This window comes from Larimichthys crocea, chromosome II (genome assembly GCF_000972845.2).
Source record: "Larimichthys crocea isolate SSNF chromosome II, L_crocea_2.0, whole genome shotgun sequence".
Lineage (NCBI taxonomy): Eukaryota > Metazoa > Chordata > Actinopteri > Sciaenidae > Larimichthys > Larimichthys crocea.
In genome coordinates this window covers 154,659-169,833 of record NC_040012.1, presented here as the reverse complement: position 1 = coordinate 169,833, position 15,175 = coordinate 154,659, and the positions used below count along the sequence as shown (strand labels likewise).

The 15,175-nt window shown below is 40.2% G+C and overlaps 1 protein-coding gene across 2 annotated transcripts in view; it reads right to left on the bottom strand.

Annotated features, from left to right (window-relative positions):
• LOC104931914 (cadherin-12) overlaps nucleotides 1-15,175 on the bottom strand; it is a 98,156-nt gene that overhangs the window by 4,877 nt on the left and 78,104 nt on the right. For both annotated transcript variants that reach the window (XM_019274219.2, XM_027287844.1), the window contains 3 exons: nucleotides 11,076-11,197; nucleotides 10,607-10,721; nucleotides 6,488-6,739 (listed from right to left, as the gene is read on the bottom strand). In XM_019274219.2, coding sequence (XP_019129764.1) covers nucleotides 6,488-6,739; nucleotides 10,607-10,721; nucleotides 11,076-11,197 — 489 coding nt within the window. The remainder of the gene's footprint in view (nucleotides 1-6,487; nucleotides 6,740-10,606; nucleotides 10,722-11,075; nucleotides 11,198-15,175) is intronic.

Below are 15,175 nucleotides of genomic sequence, written 5' to 3'. Positions count from 1 at the left end.
AAACAGGTGAGGAAACAGCGGAGGAAGCACCTGAGGAAACTGTTTTTCTCACAGTCTCACGAGAACTGTAGCTTATCATTAGAGAAGCTGAGACATTTAGATCTCTGTTGTCAGTAATATCAACACAGTATGGTGACACTCCTATCCATTACCGCATTATTAGCAATTCCAATAGTAGACTAAACAGAAGGATGTTGGCACTTTTTATATGAACTGCTGCAAATTTGCATTGCTGAACTGTCACTGATGCTTCAGGCCTTTAAGCATTAAGCAGAAAAACAGAATATGAAAATCGAGTCGAGACAAGATTTGATTTATGAAAAATGGGAATGAAATTACTCTGCGTATATTTAGATGGAAATAAGCTTTTAAAGTCCAAGGTTTATTTGGTTTTCTGGAGGATCTCTCTGCTCGCTGAGAAAAGAGGATCAAAGCTAGTCAACGGCATTGTTAGTGTGTGAGCAGGAGCCTGCAGTGCCTGTAGTCCCACACAGGTAAATAATCACTATCTGATGCTGCTTCATCTTCAATCTAACATAAATCACAGAACACACAAACTGTTTCTCCCAGGGAGACCATTAAACCTACATGCTTCTACAGTAAAACGCTATGTACAGTGCCTAAGCCTAACGACACATGGAGATCTTTGACTTATGGTTACATTCTGCACATTATCTTTACACATCGCATCATTTGTATTGAGTTACATTAATATTACACTGCCATTAACCCAGACCTTTCTAGGGAGTCTGATGTTTGCAGGTTCCCATTACATATCACTGATGATGGCCAAAACTGCTCTGTGTTTCTGAATTCCCACAAAGAATCAGGTTGCTCTGTATGAATTGTGTTACAGTTTCATTTATGTTTATGCAAACCCCCAAATGCCAGAAGAGCAGCACTGAGCCATGGCATTAAACATTTTCCCATGCTGCACAAGTAAGATTAAATCATCTGAACTCTGAATGGCATGAAAGGGTCTGACTATTAAAGCGACATTATGTGATGTAGGGCACCCTGGTTTCAAAGTGCAATAACACTGTCATAAATATAGACAGCTGTACACATGTATTTGTTATGATTATATTATGATCAAAATTCAATTCAACTCTGGTTCTGGCACGACACTGGCTTTGCTCTGAAAACCTCCTCTTCTTCCTGGTGGTCAATAACAGCTGTGGTACAAACACTAACACTCCCCCAGGTGCTCTGAGCTCACAGTCTGGGCAGCACAGCTAACAACGCGAGCTAACATTACTTAACAGCAGCTACAGTTTACTTCACTGTCCATCAGGAAACTCTTTGAGTTGAGGTGGAGCAGCTGGAGGACATCAGAGGGAAAACCAGAAAACATTTTCTCCATAAAATATGATCCAGTTTCACCAGAATCAGTGAAATAGTTGGTGGTGTGTGACTTAGTGCTGTAGAGTTACATACTTCTCACAGGTGATCCTGTACCTGGACCCAAAGTTACACAGTGTGAGAAAAGACAGACAGCATTCACCTGATTACAAGTCAGTGTAGCATCAACAGGATTTAAAAGTTAGTTTATGGTAGAAAGATTACACAGTCTTGCTTTAACACAACAGTATTTTAACAGTATAACTGTGGTTAAATCAATCAAAGGAGGACTGTGGTCAAAGGGTCAATAATCAAAGATCTCATGATCCACATCTGCTGCTGCTCACTGCATGCACGTGTTGCTATGTCGTCCTCACTTCCCTCCATTAGAAAACCAATAGTCTGATTTGTGAAGCAGATCAGTGCACAGGGAAGGAAACACAACAACAAACATCCCCTCGGGGTATGTGCTATAGAAACTGAGCAAGGTCATAGTGTAGGCTAGGGGCCGGGTTAATGGGGGCTGCTAGCATGTACTCAAGTATATTGATGTTTCAGCATGTTCAGCTCTTTGAGAGACTTAATAGAAAACTGTCTTTTGTCGGCATCAGGGCTTTTTTTGTGAACTGCTTGCTGCTGGAAGAAAGAACTTACAGCATGGTACAACTGAGGATTGTGAACCGCGTTCCAGATATAATAACAAAAGCCCCACAGTAGGTCAGAGGGGAATTGAGATGAGATGACACAGTCTACAATCTGTCTACGGAAGCTCCATCTACTGAATGCCATGTAACATTTATTTGCTAATTTGTTATGCGGGTTAAAGCCAATATTCTGTTTGCTGTTTGTCATGAAACAAGTATGAAAAATGTACACAAAGGGGACGACAACGAGTGCTATACATAAAAACATACATTCAGCAGGATCTGCAGCAGCACTGAATCCTGCTGCAGGTGGTAGAATATCGCTGTGTTAGCATTTGGGGAGGATTTATTTAGTGTTGTGAGAAGAGGAGGCGGGTCGTTGGCTTGGTAAATTAATGAAATTTCTCCAGGCTGTAATGTATAAAAGAAAAATGTACAGAACCTTCTGAGCCGAACTGAAGCGAGAAACAGAACCAAACTAGGAGCGCAATTATTGTTTTTTTTATGATTCATTTGTGATTAGTCACAGAGTCTATACGATATCAGAACGTCATGAAAAGATTGATGACTTCACATGTTTTGTTTAATTTGACCAACATTCTCAAATGTCTCTGGCAGGTTCCAGAAGGCCATGTGACCTGCGAGTTCCAGTGATGATGCTGAACTCACTTTGGTTTTGGTCAAATTCTGATTGTCCTCAGGTCTGCTTTGGATTAGGTCTCTTATTTTGAAAACGAAGAAATGAACATCACTTTTTCCACAGGTCAGTTTTGTCTTAGATTAAGAAAAACTTTTACCTGATGATCATTAAACTGTCACATTTATGTAGAAACCCAGGTAACAAATTTAAGAAATAATATTATAGCATCACTTTCAACCATCATTTCTCAAGAATAGGATTGGAGGATAGATTGTAGTTCATAGCTGAGACAGATCTCATATTTGGAAGAGAAAACAAAGATGAACAATTGCAATGCCTTGGCACCTTTTACATGATCTGAGTTGGTTTTATTAGGTAATTATTAGGTATAATTGGGACATGCTGAAACCTTCTGAGAATGCAATTAGATTTCTTAAATCTCGTTAAATGATAACTGATTCTAAAATAACAGAGAGGGCTACACTGATTGATGTGAGTCTTCTAAGTCACAGCACTTGTATCATTCTGGTGTTTTATAATGATATAGTGATCACTGTTTCATAATTTGTTTTTAAAGGTCGTTCTATCAGATTACCTAGACAGATTAGTCAGTGGAGAGTTCTTAAAAAAATAATACTCAAGCCTTTTACATGGACTGGCTGTTAGCCTGGGTTAGCCTGATTCCCACTGTGAATGGTGCATGGAACTTGTTTAAACAGCTGTGCAATGTGCACACCAGCCCAACTCACACCTCTCATACAGCCTCTTTTTCATTATCTTGATTGATCACACTCTCAGTGGTTTTCCTTTCAACCCTTTACCGAAAGAGAAGTGTTAATTGCTCACACTGAACCCCAAAAAACAGTCTGATGGGTTGGCTAAAGAGAGACCTGTTAACAAGCAGCTAACTCACTGTCTGCATACCATTCAGTCGGTTTTCATCCAGGTTTTGGATGTTAGTCATTTTGAAAGTTATAAATGACATAACATCTGTGCTGGATGCCAATCTACATTGCATAACAACATTTATTGACCTACTGAACGTATTTCACTCTGTGGATCATAATTTTAAAAATCTATTTTTAGCTTGTCATGGTAAATGGACTGTACTTGTATAGCTCCTTTCTTGTCTTCCAACCAGTGGTTTCACACTATTTTACACCTTCACCTATTCATACACTGATGGCAGAGGCTGCTTTGCAATGTGCCGACTGCTCATCAGAAACTAATTACATTTTCGGGTTCAGCATCTTGCCCAAAGAATGCACACCGACATGCAGTCAAATGCTGGAGCCAGTGGTCATCTGATTCATGGTCTACCTCCTGAGCCATGAAAGGTCTCTCTAAAGTCATTGATGAGCATTTTTCCTCATAGTTTAAGTGAAGAAAAATAATAGGGTGCAATGGCAGAAATGATTTCTGTAGCTACAAAAACAAGAGCCGTGTTGTAATAAGCTGTAATAATCCTTGTTCGATTGGTTGTTTGAGTTTCAATACAAAATTTTAGTCACTGTAAGATTAGTTTGATTTTTGAAATATTTGATTCAGATTTTAGCTTTGGGATTCAGGTAAGGGGATAGCACACTCATGTTCTGGCTAATAAAGACCTCATAAATTCAACTTTGCCTCTTCTCTGTTGATCTGGAAAAGGTCATGTATGCCTCTGTTCTTTACGCTTGAATTATTGTACCTCCAGCAGCTGTCGCCTAAAGTGCTGCTGTCCTTTTAACCGAGACTGCAACAGAGAGTTACCTACAATTGGTTTGGACTGGTTTTAATGCCATGCTGATAGTCTTCAATGGTCAGCAAAGTTCTAAGACTAGTTGAGTCTTTACAACCCTGAATCAGAGAACACCTTTCTCGCTGTGTCAAAATGCTGACAGAGAACCAAAGAATTATTTTGGCTTTTACGCTCAGAGCCGCTGTGCTTTACCAGCCTGCATCAGGAGCCAGTCATCTATTTTAAAAATCCCTGCTTTAAACATTCTTTTTCCATTCTTCTCTGTCACAATTGTAACTATTTTATTATGTCTGTAGGAGACAATTAAAAGACATTTTTTTATAATCAATCAAAGTTTTATTTCATTTATAAAGGGAAAAAAAGCCCAAATATTTGTTGGCGCTAGCCTCTCAATTGTGAGGTTTTGCTGTTTTTGTCTGTGACATCAAAGTCTACTCACTCAGATTTTATTAACTAAATGATTAACAATAACTCATGAGATAATTCACAATAAGACAATAAAACAAGTTCATAAAATGTGATGCTGTCTAAAATATTCTTCATTGCAGCAATGGTAATTTTCCAGTTCATCTTTTGAGAGGAGAATATACGTATTAAGTGTTCAGTAATTACCACCATGCCAGGATTCCTTCAAACAGACCTTCAAGCCCCCTCTTATTCTACAGCAAAGTGCTGCGTTGCCATCCTTATATTCAAGGAAATGTCTCTCTCTGTCAGCCTTGAGAAAAAGGTGGATGTTATGCGTTAGCAGCTATTAGCCCATCCTCCCTACTCCTCCTTTATGTCCTCTTTCAGCAATCCTTCCTCTACAGAGGACACCAATAAAGACGGCACAATGCCCTCAGGAGGCTTCTTCTCTGACATGCCATCATTCCACACACACACCTAAACAGAGACCTACATGCATCTCTCACAGGGGTGAATCAGTGTAAAGAACTGCTTTCACTGCTTTCATTTCATTTCTGTTTACCATGGAATGGAACACATGCCCGAGATGTATTTGTACACACACTGTCGACGCACAGTGAGAGCTGCACATGTGATCTGCTGTGTTTTAACTGTGGTTGGACAGGTGGTTATGTAACTATACTTCTCTGTAACCGAAATGAAATGAGATGGTAGCGCGAACAAGAGGTAAATATGGAATCAGCCTCCCTGAGTGTACTTAAACATCTTCCTGTTATGATGAGAGGCTTGTCGTGGGTTGTTGGTGCCCTCTAGTGTTTATTCACTGGTAAGCCTCTCATCATTAAAATCAATGTGGATTTCATCACACCTAAAAGTAGAACAGTGTCTTGTTTTTTTTTCCCAGGGTCATCAACAAGTATAACATCATGGAGCAGCCAGTCATGCCAAAAAAACATTCTTTAAACTGCATTTTTCCTATTAATAATGCACAATTTAATAACTGGTGTCTTTAATTTAAGATCAGATGAGCAGTGTGAGAAAGTCTTCTGATTTTAGTGGGCAGAAAGTGCTTCACTATTTAAAGCTCCATTCACTGACTGATTCTTCGTACACAATTTAGTAATTGCTTTCTTCACCGCAGCGCCTGAATGTGAATGTGGCCTTAAAGTTATGCATAATTAAGACCATGACAGCTTTGAATGGCCAGTGGGTGCCATCACAGGTGGCTCTGTGATCAACCAGGCTTCATTCAGCCCACCTCAGCTGCACCTACACTCCACCTCTTTGACTGAGCCAAGAGCCAGCAGAGAAAGGACCGCCAAGATGGCGGTGACCAGAGCCACCACACTGAGCCTTACAGTGGCTCTTCAGAAACTTGTGGGTGACGTCACTGAGACTACATCTATGTTTTACACGGTCCGTAGTTGAGACATGTCAGTACATTTGTCAGCCGACTGGCTATAACCAAATTTGCCCAAAAGATTAAAACATACGTTTTGGCTGTTTTTGTTTTTTGAATTTATGTAACTATGATTATGTTGCATTACATAGCATACGAACATTCATTGAACTGGCACAATTATATATAACTCATTATTCCATTGCAGTCAGCGACCTAAAAGAAATGCTAATGCCTCTCAACAGAACCTGTATGAACAGTGTTTGGGTTTCTCTGTCTCTATGTTGTAGGTTCAGGAAGAAAGTTTAGCTCACCAATCAGCAGCGCTACACACAGCAGAATAGCCATCAGAGCTCCTGTGCTGAGGCCCACAGGCAGGAAGACGGCCTCAGCTGAGCAGGTTAGCAGCGAGCCTCCCGCCTCGCAGGAACACACTCGGATGGTGAGGGTGGCCGTGCTGCTCTGGGCGGGGTAACCGCTGTCTTCCACCACGACAGGGAGAACATAGGCGTCCTGCAGCCGCCGCTGGAAGCCTGAGCGTCGAGTCACAATGCCAGCTGTGTTGTCTGGAAACCAACAGAGGATGACAACATTACTGACTGTTTCACTGAAATTGTTCTTACTTCGTTTGTACCCAGTGATTCCTGAGATTCGCCTGGGTTTTTAGTTTTCACAGTTCATAAAATGTCCAGGTAAAGAAATACCATTGATCCAAATTAAGGCCATGCAAATCTGGATAAAAACATGGATGATATTGCATAATTCAGCCGCTTTCAGATCTGTGAAATACTCTAGAACTTCAATTCAGGTGAAACACACGCAGATTAATTCCAGACCCTTCACACCTGCAAGTACTACAGGCTATGTGCATCACACGTTTTGTCATTGATGTTTTTTTGACATTACTGACACTGTTGGTTTGACTACAACCTTCTTTTCTTCACCCAGTTTTTACATGCATTTTACCCAAAATACAACCACACACACACACACACACACACACACACACACACACACAAAGGGCTCATAGACATGCAGATGTGGAGAGCAATGGTGGAGTGATGGACAGCCACACAGAGCGGCGCCCTGGGGGCAGTTTGGTACCTTGCTCAAGGGCACCTGGGCAGTGCCCAGGAGGTGAACCGCTGCAGCTACTAATCCACTGTCCATACTGTAGTTCATGCTGGATTTCAATGGGCCACCATCGTTTGTCCCATTCCAGCCAAAAAAGAGTGCATATTTTAAAGTTCACATCATTTTTCCTCATGTCGTAATCCAGTTCCCAGCCAGATGAGGGAAAGTCAAACAAAATGAATCAAGCATTTAACTTCCCTGCGGATCATTTTTGCAACAATTCACCACAAAATAGTAAAAATAACTACACACATTCACAATCACAGACTGTGTCATACTTTCAGAAAATGGCTGTAATTCAGCTCAATCAACCCATTTGAAAGGGAAAAAAACAACAGTACAGTTACATGAGAAAAAAATGTCCAATTTATATGAGTAAAAGCCACCGTGACCCGGTCAGTCCTCCATGAGGTTTCTTCTGTCCCCAAAAAAAACAGCCTCTATCTCAGCAGTCAGAGCTAGTGAAGTCATGCTTATCTATGGTGATTATGTGATGAAATTATGAGCAACCCACACTCTTCTTACAAAAAACAGTAACGTAGTAGTTGGCAATTTATTTGTATGAGAACAGATTGAATTTTAATGGTGCCTAGTAAAATATAGAACCGGTGGTCTGGGGCGCTACAAGGTCTGGAAGGTTAAACACCTGAATATATTACTGAACAACACGATTCATTTCTGTTGATTTGTTTTCCACCAAATATCTGATCTGCATATATAAGTGATGAGTATATATGTGAACATAATTTCTAACAGACAAAAGTTGTAAGTTGGACTACTTCAGGAGAAAGTTCTTTTGTCTCTGAGAAATTAAAAGTAGGTTGTTGGAGTTAAAGGTCAGTGCATCCCCACACCTACTTTCCACTGCGCTATTTCAATGTCGAATTACTGTTCGTATCTCTTCAAACTAATGCCATCCCAGTAGAGCAACACAGGTTTTTTTTCTGGCATTAAACCAGTTATTTAGATTTCAAGACATGCACTCAGCAAGTGCTTATGGAAAGAAATGTGAGAAAGGTTAGACGTATTTGATTAATGTCAGCAATTAGCTAAAATACTCAACAGCAAAAAACTGTGACTAATCACAAACAAATGAAAGGTAGCTATTGTCAGCATGGATAAAATAACATAATGCATTACCACCTGGAGGTTCAGGGAATCAAATGCCACAGAAAATTGCTTTACTTTGTACTTTTGGCAGTCGTTTATATTGAGTATGATAAAATCGTACTCTCTACAAGTTGACTGCGTCGATCTGGAAACTTGGTGACATTCCATTTCAGTGATTTAAACATGTTTGGTATCACTGATATGCTGCAATATTTATTTTTCTATACATTGCATGTCTTCAAGGAACAGAGATGTGAAGTAAAGTCCTGTGTCTCTCTCTTCTGACAAAAACAAACATATTATTCATTTATTACTGCAATAATTCATGTGCAGTATTTTTCCTTTGACAGCCATGTTCCAATGCAAACATTTCACATTTTCACAACATAAAGTTGCTAATCAGTCTTGGAGTTCATTTAAACCCTTCTGCTTCCTTCATGGCAGCGATCATGTGGCACACAGTAGTAGTGTCTTGAATATTTTATATTGGAGCAAAATGGAGGTGTGTATTTGTGTGTGTGTGTGTGTGTGTGTGTGTGTGTGTGTGTGTGTGTGTGTGTGTGTGTGTGTGTGTGTGTGTGTGTGGATGGAAATGTAGCCTTCACGGTACCTTGTTCTTAATACGTGCTCACATGTATTACCAACAGTGGATTATCATTCTACACTGACCAACTGTGGATCACTATTTTTCATCACTTTGAAAAGAAATCAAAATTGGAATAGAGACATTTCATTTAAGTTATTCATGATCATTTCATTACCTTGCACAGCCAGAACACAACCCTAAAGTTCTACCACACCTTCTGCAAATCCACAACATTACTGGAAAAGAAACTGCTCATCTGACCACAGAGGTGAAGGACACAGTGTGCCTTGCACAGGTAAATAGGTAAACACCTGCCATTAGTGACATCTGCCAGGTTTTGAGATTGTCTGCAGACGTCAATACAAACATAAACACTGTCATGAAGACTCTCCTAACTATACCTGTATCCACTGCCAGTGCTAAGTTCCTTTAGCAGTTTGCGTTGCCGAAAGTTGTTTCTCAGGGATACAATGACTGACAAACAGACAAGGAGCATCCATCATGAAGTGGAGGCCGTTCTGGTGGTAGGCATATGGTGGTGGTGTATTAGCAGTTAGCTAGTTTTAAAGGGAGGCTACAAGTGGATGCATGTACGATGGAAAAGTATCATTCAAGCTTTCAAACTATTACAACCATCCAGGCAACAAACATGTCACAAAAGTTTTTGGTATGCTATTGTGACGATAGCATTGTGTTCAGTCGTACTCTGTCAATCCTGACAGATTAGTAAGGATATTATGCAAGCCATTCAGTGTGAAAAAAAATATTGTATTGAGCTCCAGCCACCAGGGGCACTGTCGAGTGTGAACACTAATAGACCTATAGGTCCACTCTTGGCAGGTAACAACACAAGTCCACATTTGGATATGTACAAAAGAAACAAAACAAAACACACACACACGCTCCAGTTCTCTTTGGTGGCTGTAGGCCTGTGTCTGACTCTATCAAATGTGATGTTGACTGTGTGGGTACAAACATCCAAAAATTTAACAATGCTTGTTGGCGAGGTGTTGCAGGGGAAAACAGGAAATGTCAGGGGAAGATTTGTAAAAACAAATCATCCCACAGCTGCATTCAGAAACAACAGACTGTTCATTCAGCAGGCGACATAATGGATGTAAGAGAAAATGTTAAACAGCAGCAAGTGTTTTCTTTTTGTTTCAGCAATAATAACTAATTTCAAACTGTACATCATTTTAAATCAAACATGACTATAGAGAACAAGACAAAAGTCTGAATAGTGTGGTCATAGTATCCATAAATCTCTGAACATAGAGATATGATGAAACTTACATCTACAGTTATCCAAAAGGTGTCCACCAACCAACAAAAACAGCAGACATTTACCTATATAAACAGAGTGGGTCACCAATAAAAACCTTTAACACTATAAAAGACTCTAAAAGAGAACTGATAAGGTGCTGGACAGCTTTACAATGATCTGAAACTCATCATAAAACCAAGGGGAGATTCAGCTGATACGTCACTACATAAGACCCCATTTCACATTGTCACATTGATTTCACATATCTCATTTGACACATTGTTATTATACTGTAAAATTAGTGATCACTTTATCTTCTTCTTCTCTTTTAATCCTTACTTCCAAAATCTCGAACAGTGAAGTTTCTGTTGCGAAGCTCTTTGGGGGACTTGAAGAAGAACCTCTGGCCAACCGGAGGAAGGTCCATGTCCACAGCACTGACCGTCTGGATCACCTGGTCAGGGAGAAAACAGGGAGAAAATCTGCATTTCACACCAAATCAATGAACCCTCAAGAGGAAAGTGGTGGCTTGTGAATTAAATACTGCTGGTTCAAATCTCTTGGCTGAAGGTCAAGAAGGAAACTTAAAGAGTCACTTTCTCCTTTCCCTCCAATCTGGAGATACAACATTCAATTAAATGCAACACTATATTGTTACATCTACTGTGAATACAGATAGAGCAATTGATCGATTGACTTATTTGGATTGAGATGTGAGAGTGTATGACTATAACATGGGATAATACCACCTGTGTAGTATACTGCATATTCCACTGTTTATGTCTTTACAGTCGTTAGTCCAGTTTACCTGTCCAACTCTGGAGTTTTCACAGACGAAGGTATCAGAAGGAACTGCCAGCTCAGGAGGGAACTCGTTCACATCCAGGACACTGACCGTTACTGACACTTTAGTAGACATCAAAGGGTTGTCTGTAATGAAGTCAACATGAAGTCATATGTGAGCATACGCTTCCAGCAAACACAGTGACACAGCATAATGTGCTAATCCATCTCAGCAGAAAATGGCTTTCCAACATGGAACCAGCACTGTGCTAAATTGTGCACCTAATTTTGATCCGTTCAAAGCATTGCAAACTCAGGGGGGGGGGGGGTTACATATTCTGCAGATAGTTGTGCATTGCATCCCTGATTTCAATGGTTCCACTCAAAACTGGTGGAACACCAGCTATATAGCATCAAGAATCCTTCAAAACTGGTGGAACACCAGCTATATAGCATCAAGAATCCTGAATGAAACTGGTTTATTTGGTGGAAAGTAATTTTATTAAAGCCTCTGAGGTGTTTTATTTTTAAGTATTGCCTGATAATATAACATATTCATGAACATTCATGATGTTTGGAAGAAAACATCCTTCAGTATTACTTAATTAAGATTTTAACAGTAATAAAAAGAGCTAATCTGCTTCGTCAGACCTGTGTGTATGCTAGGTTTACCCATGCCTGTGACTGTTGGAGTGTTAAACAGTTAAACAGTGTTATGTTGCATTTGAGTTAATAACTTTTAGGAGATGTTGAGCTTGACAGTTTATTCACAGGGAGTGGGTTTTTAAAAATAAATTATATTTGAGATGAGCAAATAAACAAAGAAGATTACCTACTTTTGAGTACATTTGCTGATAATACATACAGTATGTACTACATACCATTTGAAATGCAGGACTTTTACTTGTAATTGAGTTTTTGTACACTGTCACATTTGCATCTGCTTCAGTGCATTATTAATCTTTTAATTAAGAAAAGATCACTCTCTTCAGTATCTGATGCATTGTGATCACTGAATAAACCACACATTCATATGGGCATATTGGTTGCATTGCATAGCATGGCAATGTGTTTGTGTATGTTGTCTTGACTGACTGACCTCCTCTGACTTTTTCTTCATGTACTTTTCTGTCACAACACACTGTCCAGTAGCACATGTGGCCCCCTTCTTTTGGACTTCAGCAGCAACTGATGGTTTGGCAAAGTTGCCAAGTGTGTGTATTTAAATTGAGTTTTTATAAACTGGGTTCGGGAATAAGGGCCACGCCTCGTACTTGTTCAATTTCCGTTCTCCATGTACTTAAGCACTCCTTTTCCGTCCACTCCTTCTTTGACGCCGCTGTAACATCCCACCCCCCCAAACCCTCTTTCTCGCTTTGTCTTCCCTTTTCTCGTCTCCATTCCCACACAGGAACCAGGGGCTCTAATCCGTAGAGTCGCAGAGAGACGGTTCCCCCACTCAGAGTCTCCATCCCCCTAGGTTCCCTCCAGGATCCCTCCCGTCAACCTCAGGACCACTCCCGCTTCATCCCTGTCACCTTTCCTCCCATCATCCCTTACTCCCTCCCTTCCTTCCTCCCTCCCTCCCTTCATCCCTCATCCTCCGACCCTCATCCCATCATCCCTCCATCCCTCGACCCCTCTAACCGCCCCTCCCTAAACTCTCCCCGCAGCATATCACCCATGCTTCCCGAACGTCACTTGTAATAAACATGTTTAAACTTCATCTGTATGGGCGTGGTCCTTGTTAGTGAATGGCAGCATTGAACACCAAGCCAACTTTTGTTCACAGATTGACAAGCTCAAAGAACATACACGTCTAGCTTTGGTGCAGGAGCAGTTTGATATTGAGAATTCATAAATTAAATTGAAAGCTGGGAAGCCACCAGGATGTGCTATCTTAAATCAGGGACTACTTATTAGGTTTTCTGGTACTTTTAATTTAAGGCATGTCATGGATAACATGTGGATGCAAAATGGTATGTATTTAGTCCATACATCATAACTGTAAAGACTCCACCCAAGCTAAATTAAATAAGTAGCACATTATCACATGACATTATCAAACCAAACTGCTGCTGTGTTCTGTTCTGTTGATGGCGTTTGAAATTCTGTTTTCGCCACTAGATGGAGTCAGATACTCATCAAACCTTTTCCATGATGCCCAGCTGTTTGTGTGTTTTTAACCTCATCTCAAACACCTGTCAGATAATCTTCTCCAATCACTCTGGATCATCCTACCGTTTCACTTACAAAATCTTGCGTTTCACTCTATAACTGGCGTTGACAGAGTCAGAGGATTTATATTGTTGCTCTACCTAATGAGGAGCCTTGGCAGGTTTGTGACACAGCAGCCTTTTGCCTCCTCAAGAAACTTACAGGGGGAAATCATATGGTGCACACACACACACACACACACACACACACACACACACACACACACACACACACACACACACACACACACACACAGGATGAGTTTAAGCTGCTCAGATTTGCTAAATTTAGTTTCCACCGCAGTGGAAGTGGAAACCCCGTGTCTGGATATCTTAGATTTGGTTGACACTTGTCAACAAAGACGTTGCATAGGTTTGTCATCTGACGATGTAATCAACATGCATAACTTGTATGCCAGAATACCACATGGAAAGCCTTTAGCAGAGTTAGTTTTCAGTACTCTTATGAAATGCCATCAACAAAACCCTTACAAAACAAACTATCTTCACTTTCATTGACAGTACAGAAGAAAAGTTTAAAGAGCATGATACTTGATTGCTGCACTATATGGATCTATCTATGGACATGTAATGGCCACCCGAAATAGTAAGAAAGGTACATTAAAAAATGGAAACCAGGAGAGTAAATGATCTGCAGTATGCCTTCTACTTAAATGCCCGGCATAATCACTACAATTTGCCTCTCATTACACATCAATGGCAGCACCCATGCCAGGCATTATACTGCCAACCGTGTAATTAGTCAACAGCCCATTCTACCTGCTGAGCCACAGCTGCCTTGTTAGTTAACTCTTAAAACTAGACTTTAACATTTACAGGAGGCGCCTGGATGAAGGAGAGCCAGCACAGGACAGAAACAGCAAATTCTCAGACTTTGAGAAGTGAATACACGCCAAATGAGTGGATTAAGAGTTCAGAAGTGCAGAAATAAAAAATACAATAACTTCAATATTCCAATACTGGGACAGGAGAGTGAGTGCAAACTTTGAAGGTTGGACTTATAACTTCTAACAAAGACTTAGTCTCCTTCCCCACAGGAAGGAGCACTCGCAGGGAAATCATACTGTGGGGTGACCATCCTGGAAGAACAGCAATGTCAACCAATGAATATAAATAGAGGCATGTGACACAGTGTCAAAGCAGTGAGATAAACCTGTATCCATTAAACTCATTGGTGTGATTCAGCACTCTGCTATAGGTTTTGACCACCTGTAGTGAGTTTATTCATGGTATCTGTATAAGACTGTCTCAAATGTGATTAAAAGTCATTGTTATGGGCTTGTGTCTTCGTCTTGGAACACTCTGGTTTTAGATTATGTTTGGTGAAACTCACACGATCCTGATTTTTTTGTGGTGATTATTTTGTTTGTTATTGATTTTATTTTCTTGGTGGTAGTTTGTTAATCCATCTTTATCTTATGATGTAGTTACTTTGAATGACTGACCCCTATTGGAGGTCCTGTTTCACAAAGGTGTTTTAGACTGCTCTGTAGCTTTAGGTCTTAATTCTGCTCTTACATTTTTATTTTAAGTCTAAAAAGTTAGTGGCCCTAAGACGAGGCTAACTTATAACTATGTTTCCATAGCAACAAAAATGACATCTGTTACCCCTTTACACCTTGTAGTAGGATGTGTGTTGTAAAGGATTGCAGTCAGATAGTGCTTGACAGATTTGATCTGACTGACCAAACCACCTAACAAAGGACATATTGTGGCCACTTTACACACAACCGTGAATACAGCTGCATTGTCGATTTACATACAACAACTACATGGGTGGAAATACATATGTACTAGTTGCAGTCTTCCACAAATAAAAAGGTATGACAGCACATACAGGCAGTGTTAACTTAACTAAGAGTGTTGTTTATTTAATATGGTCATGTTT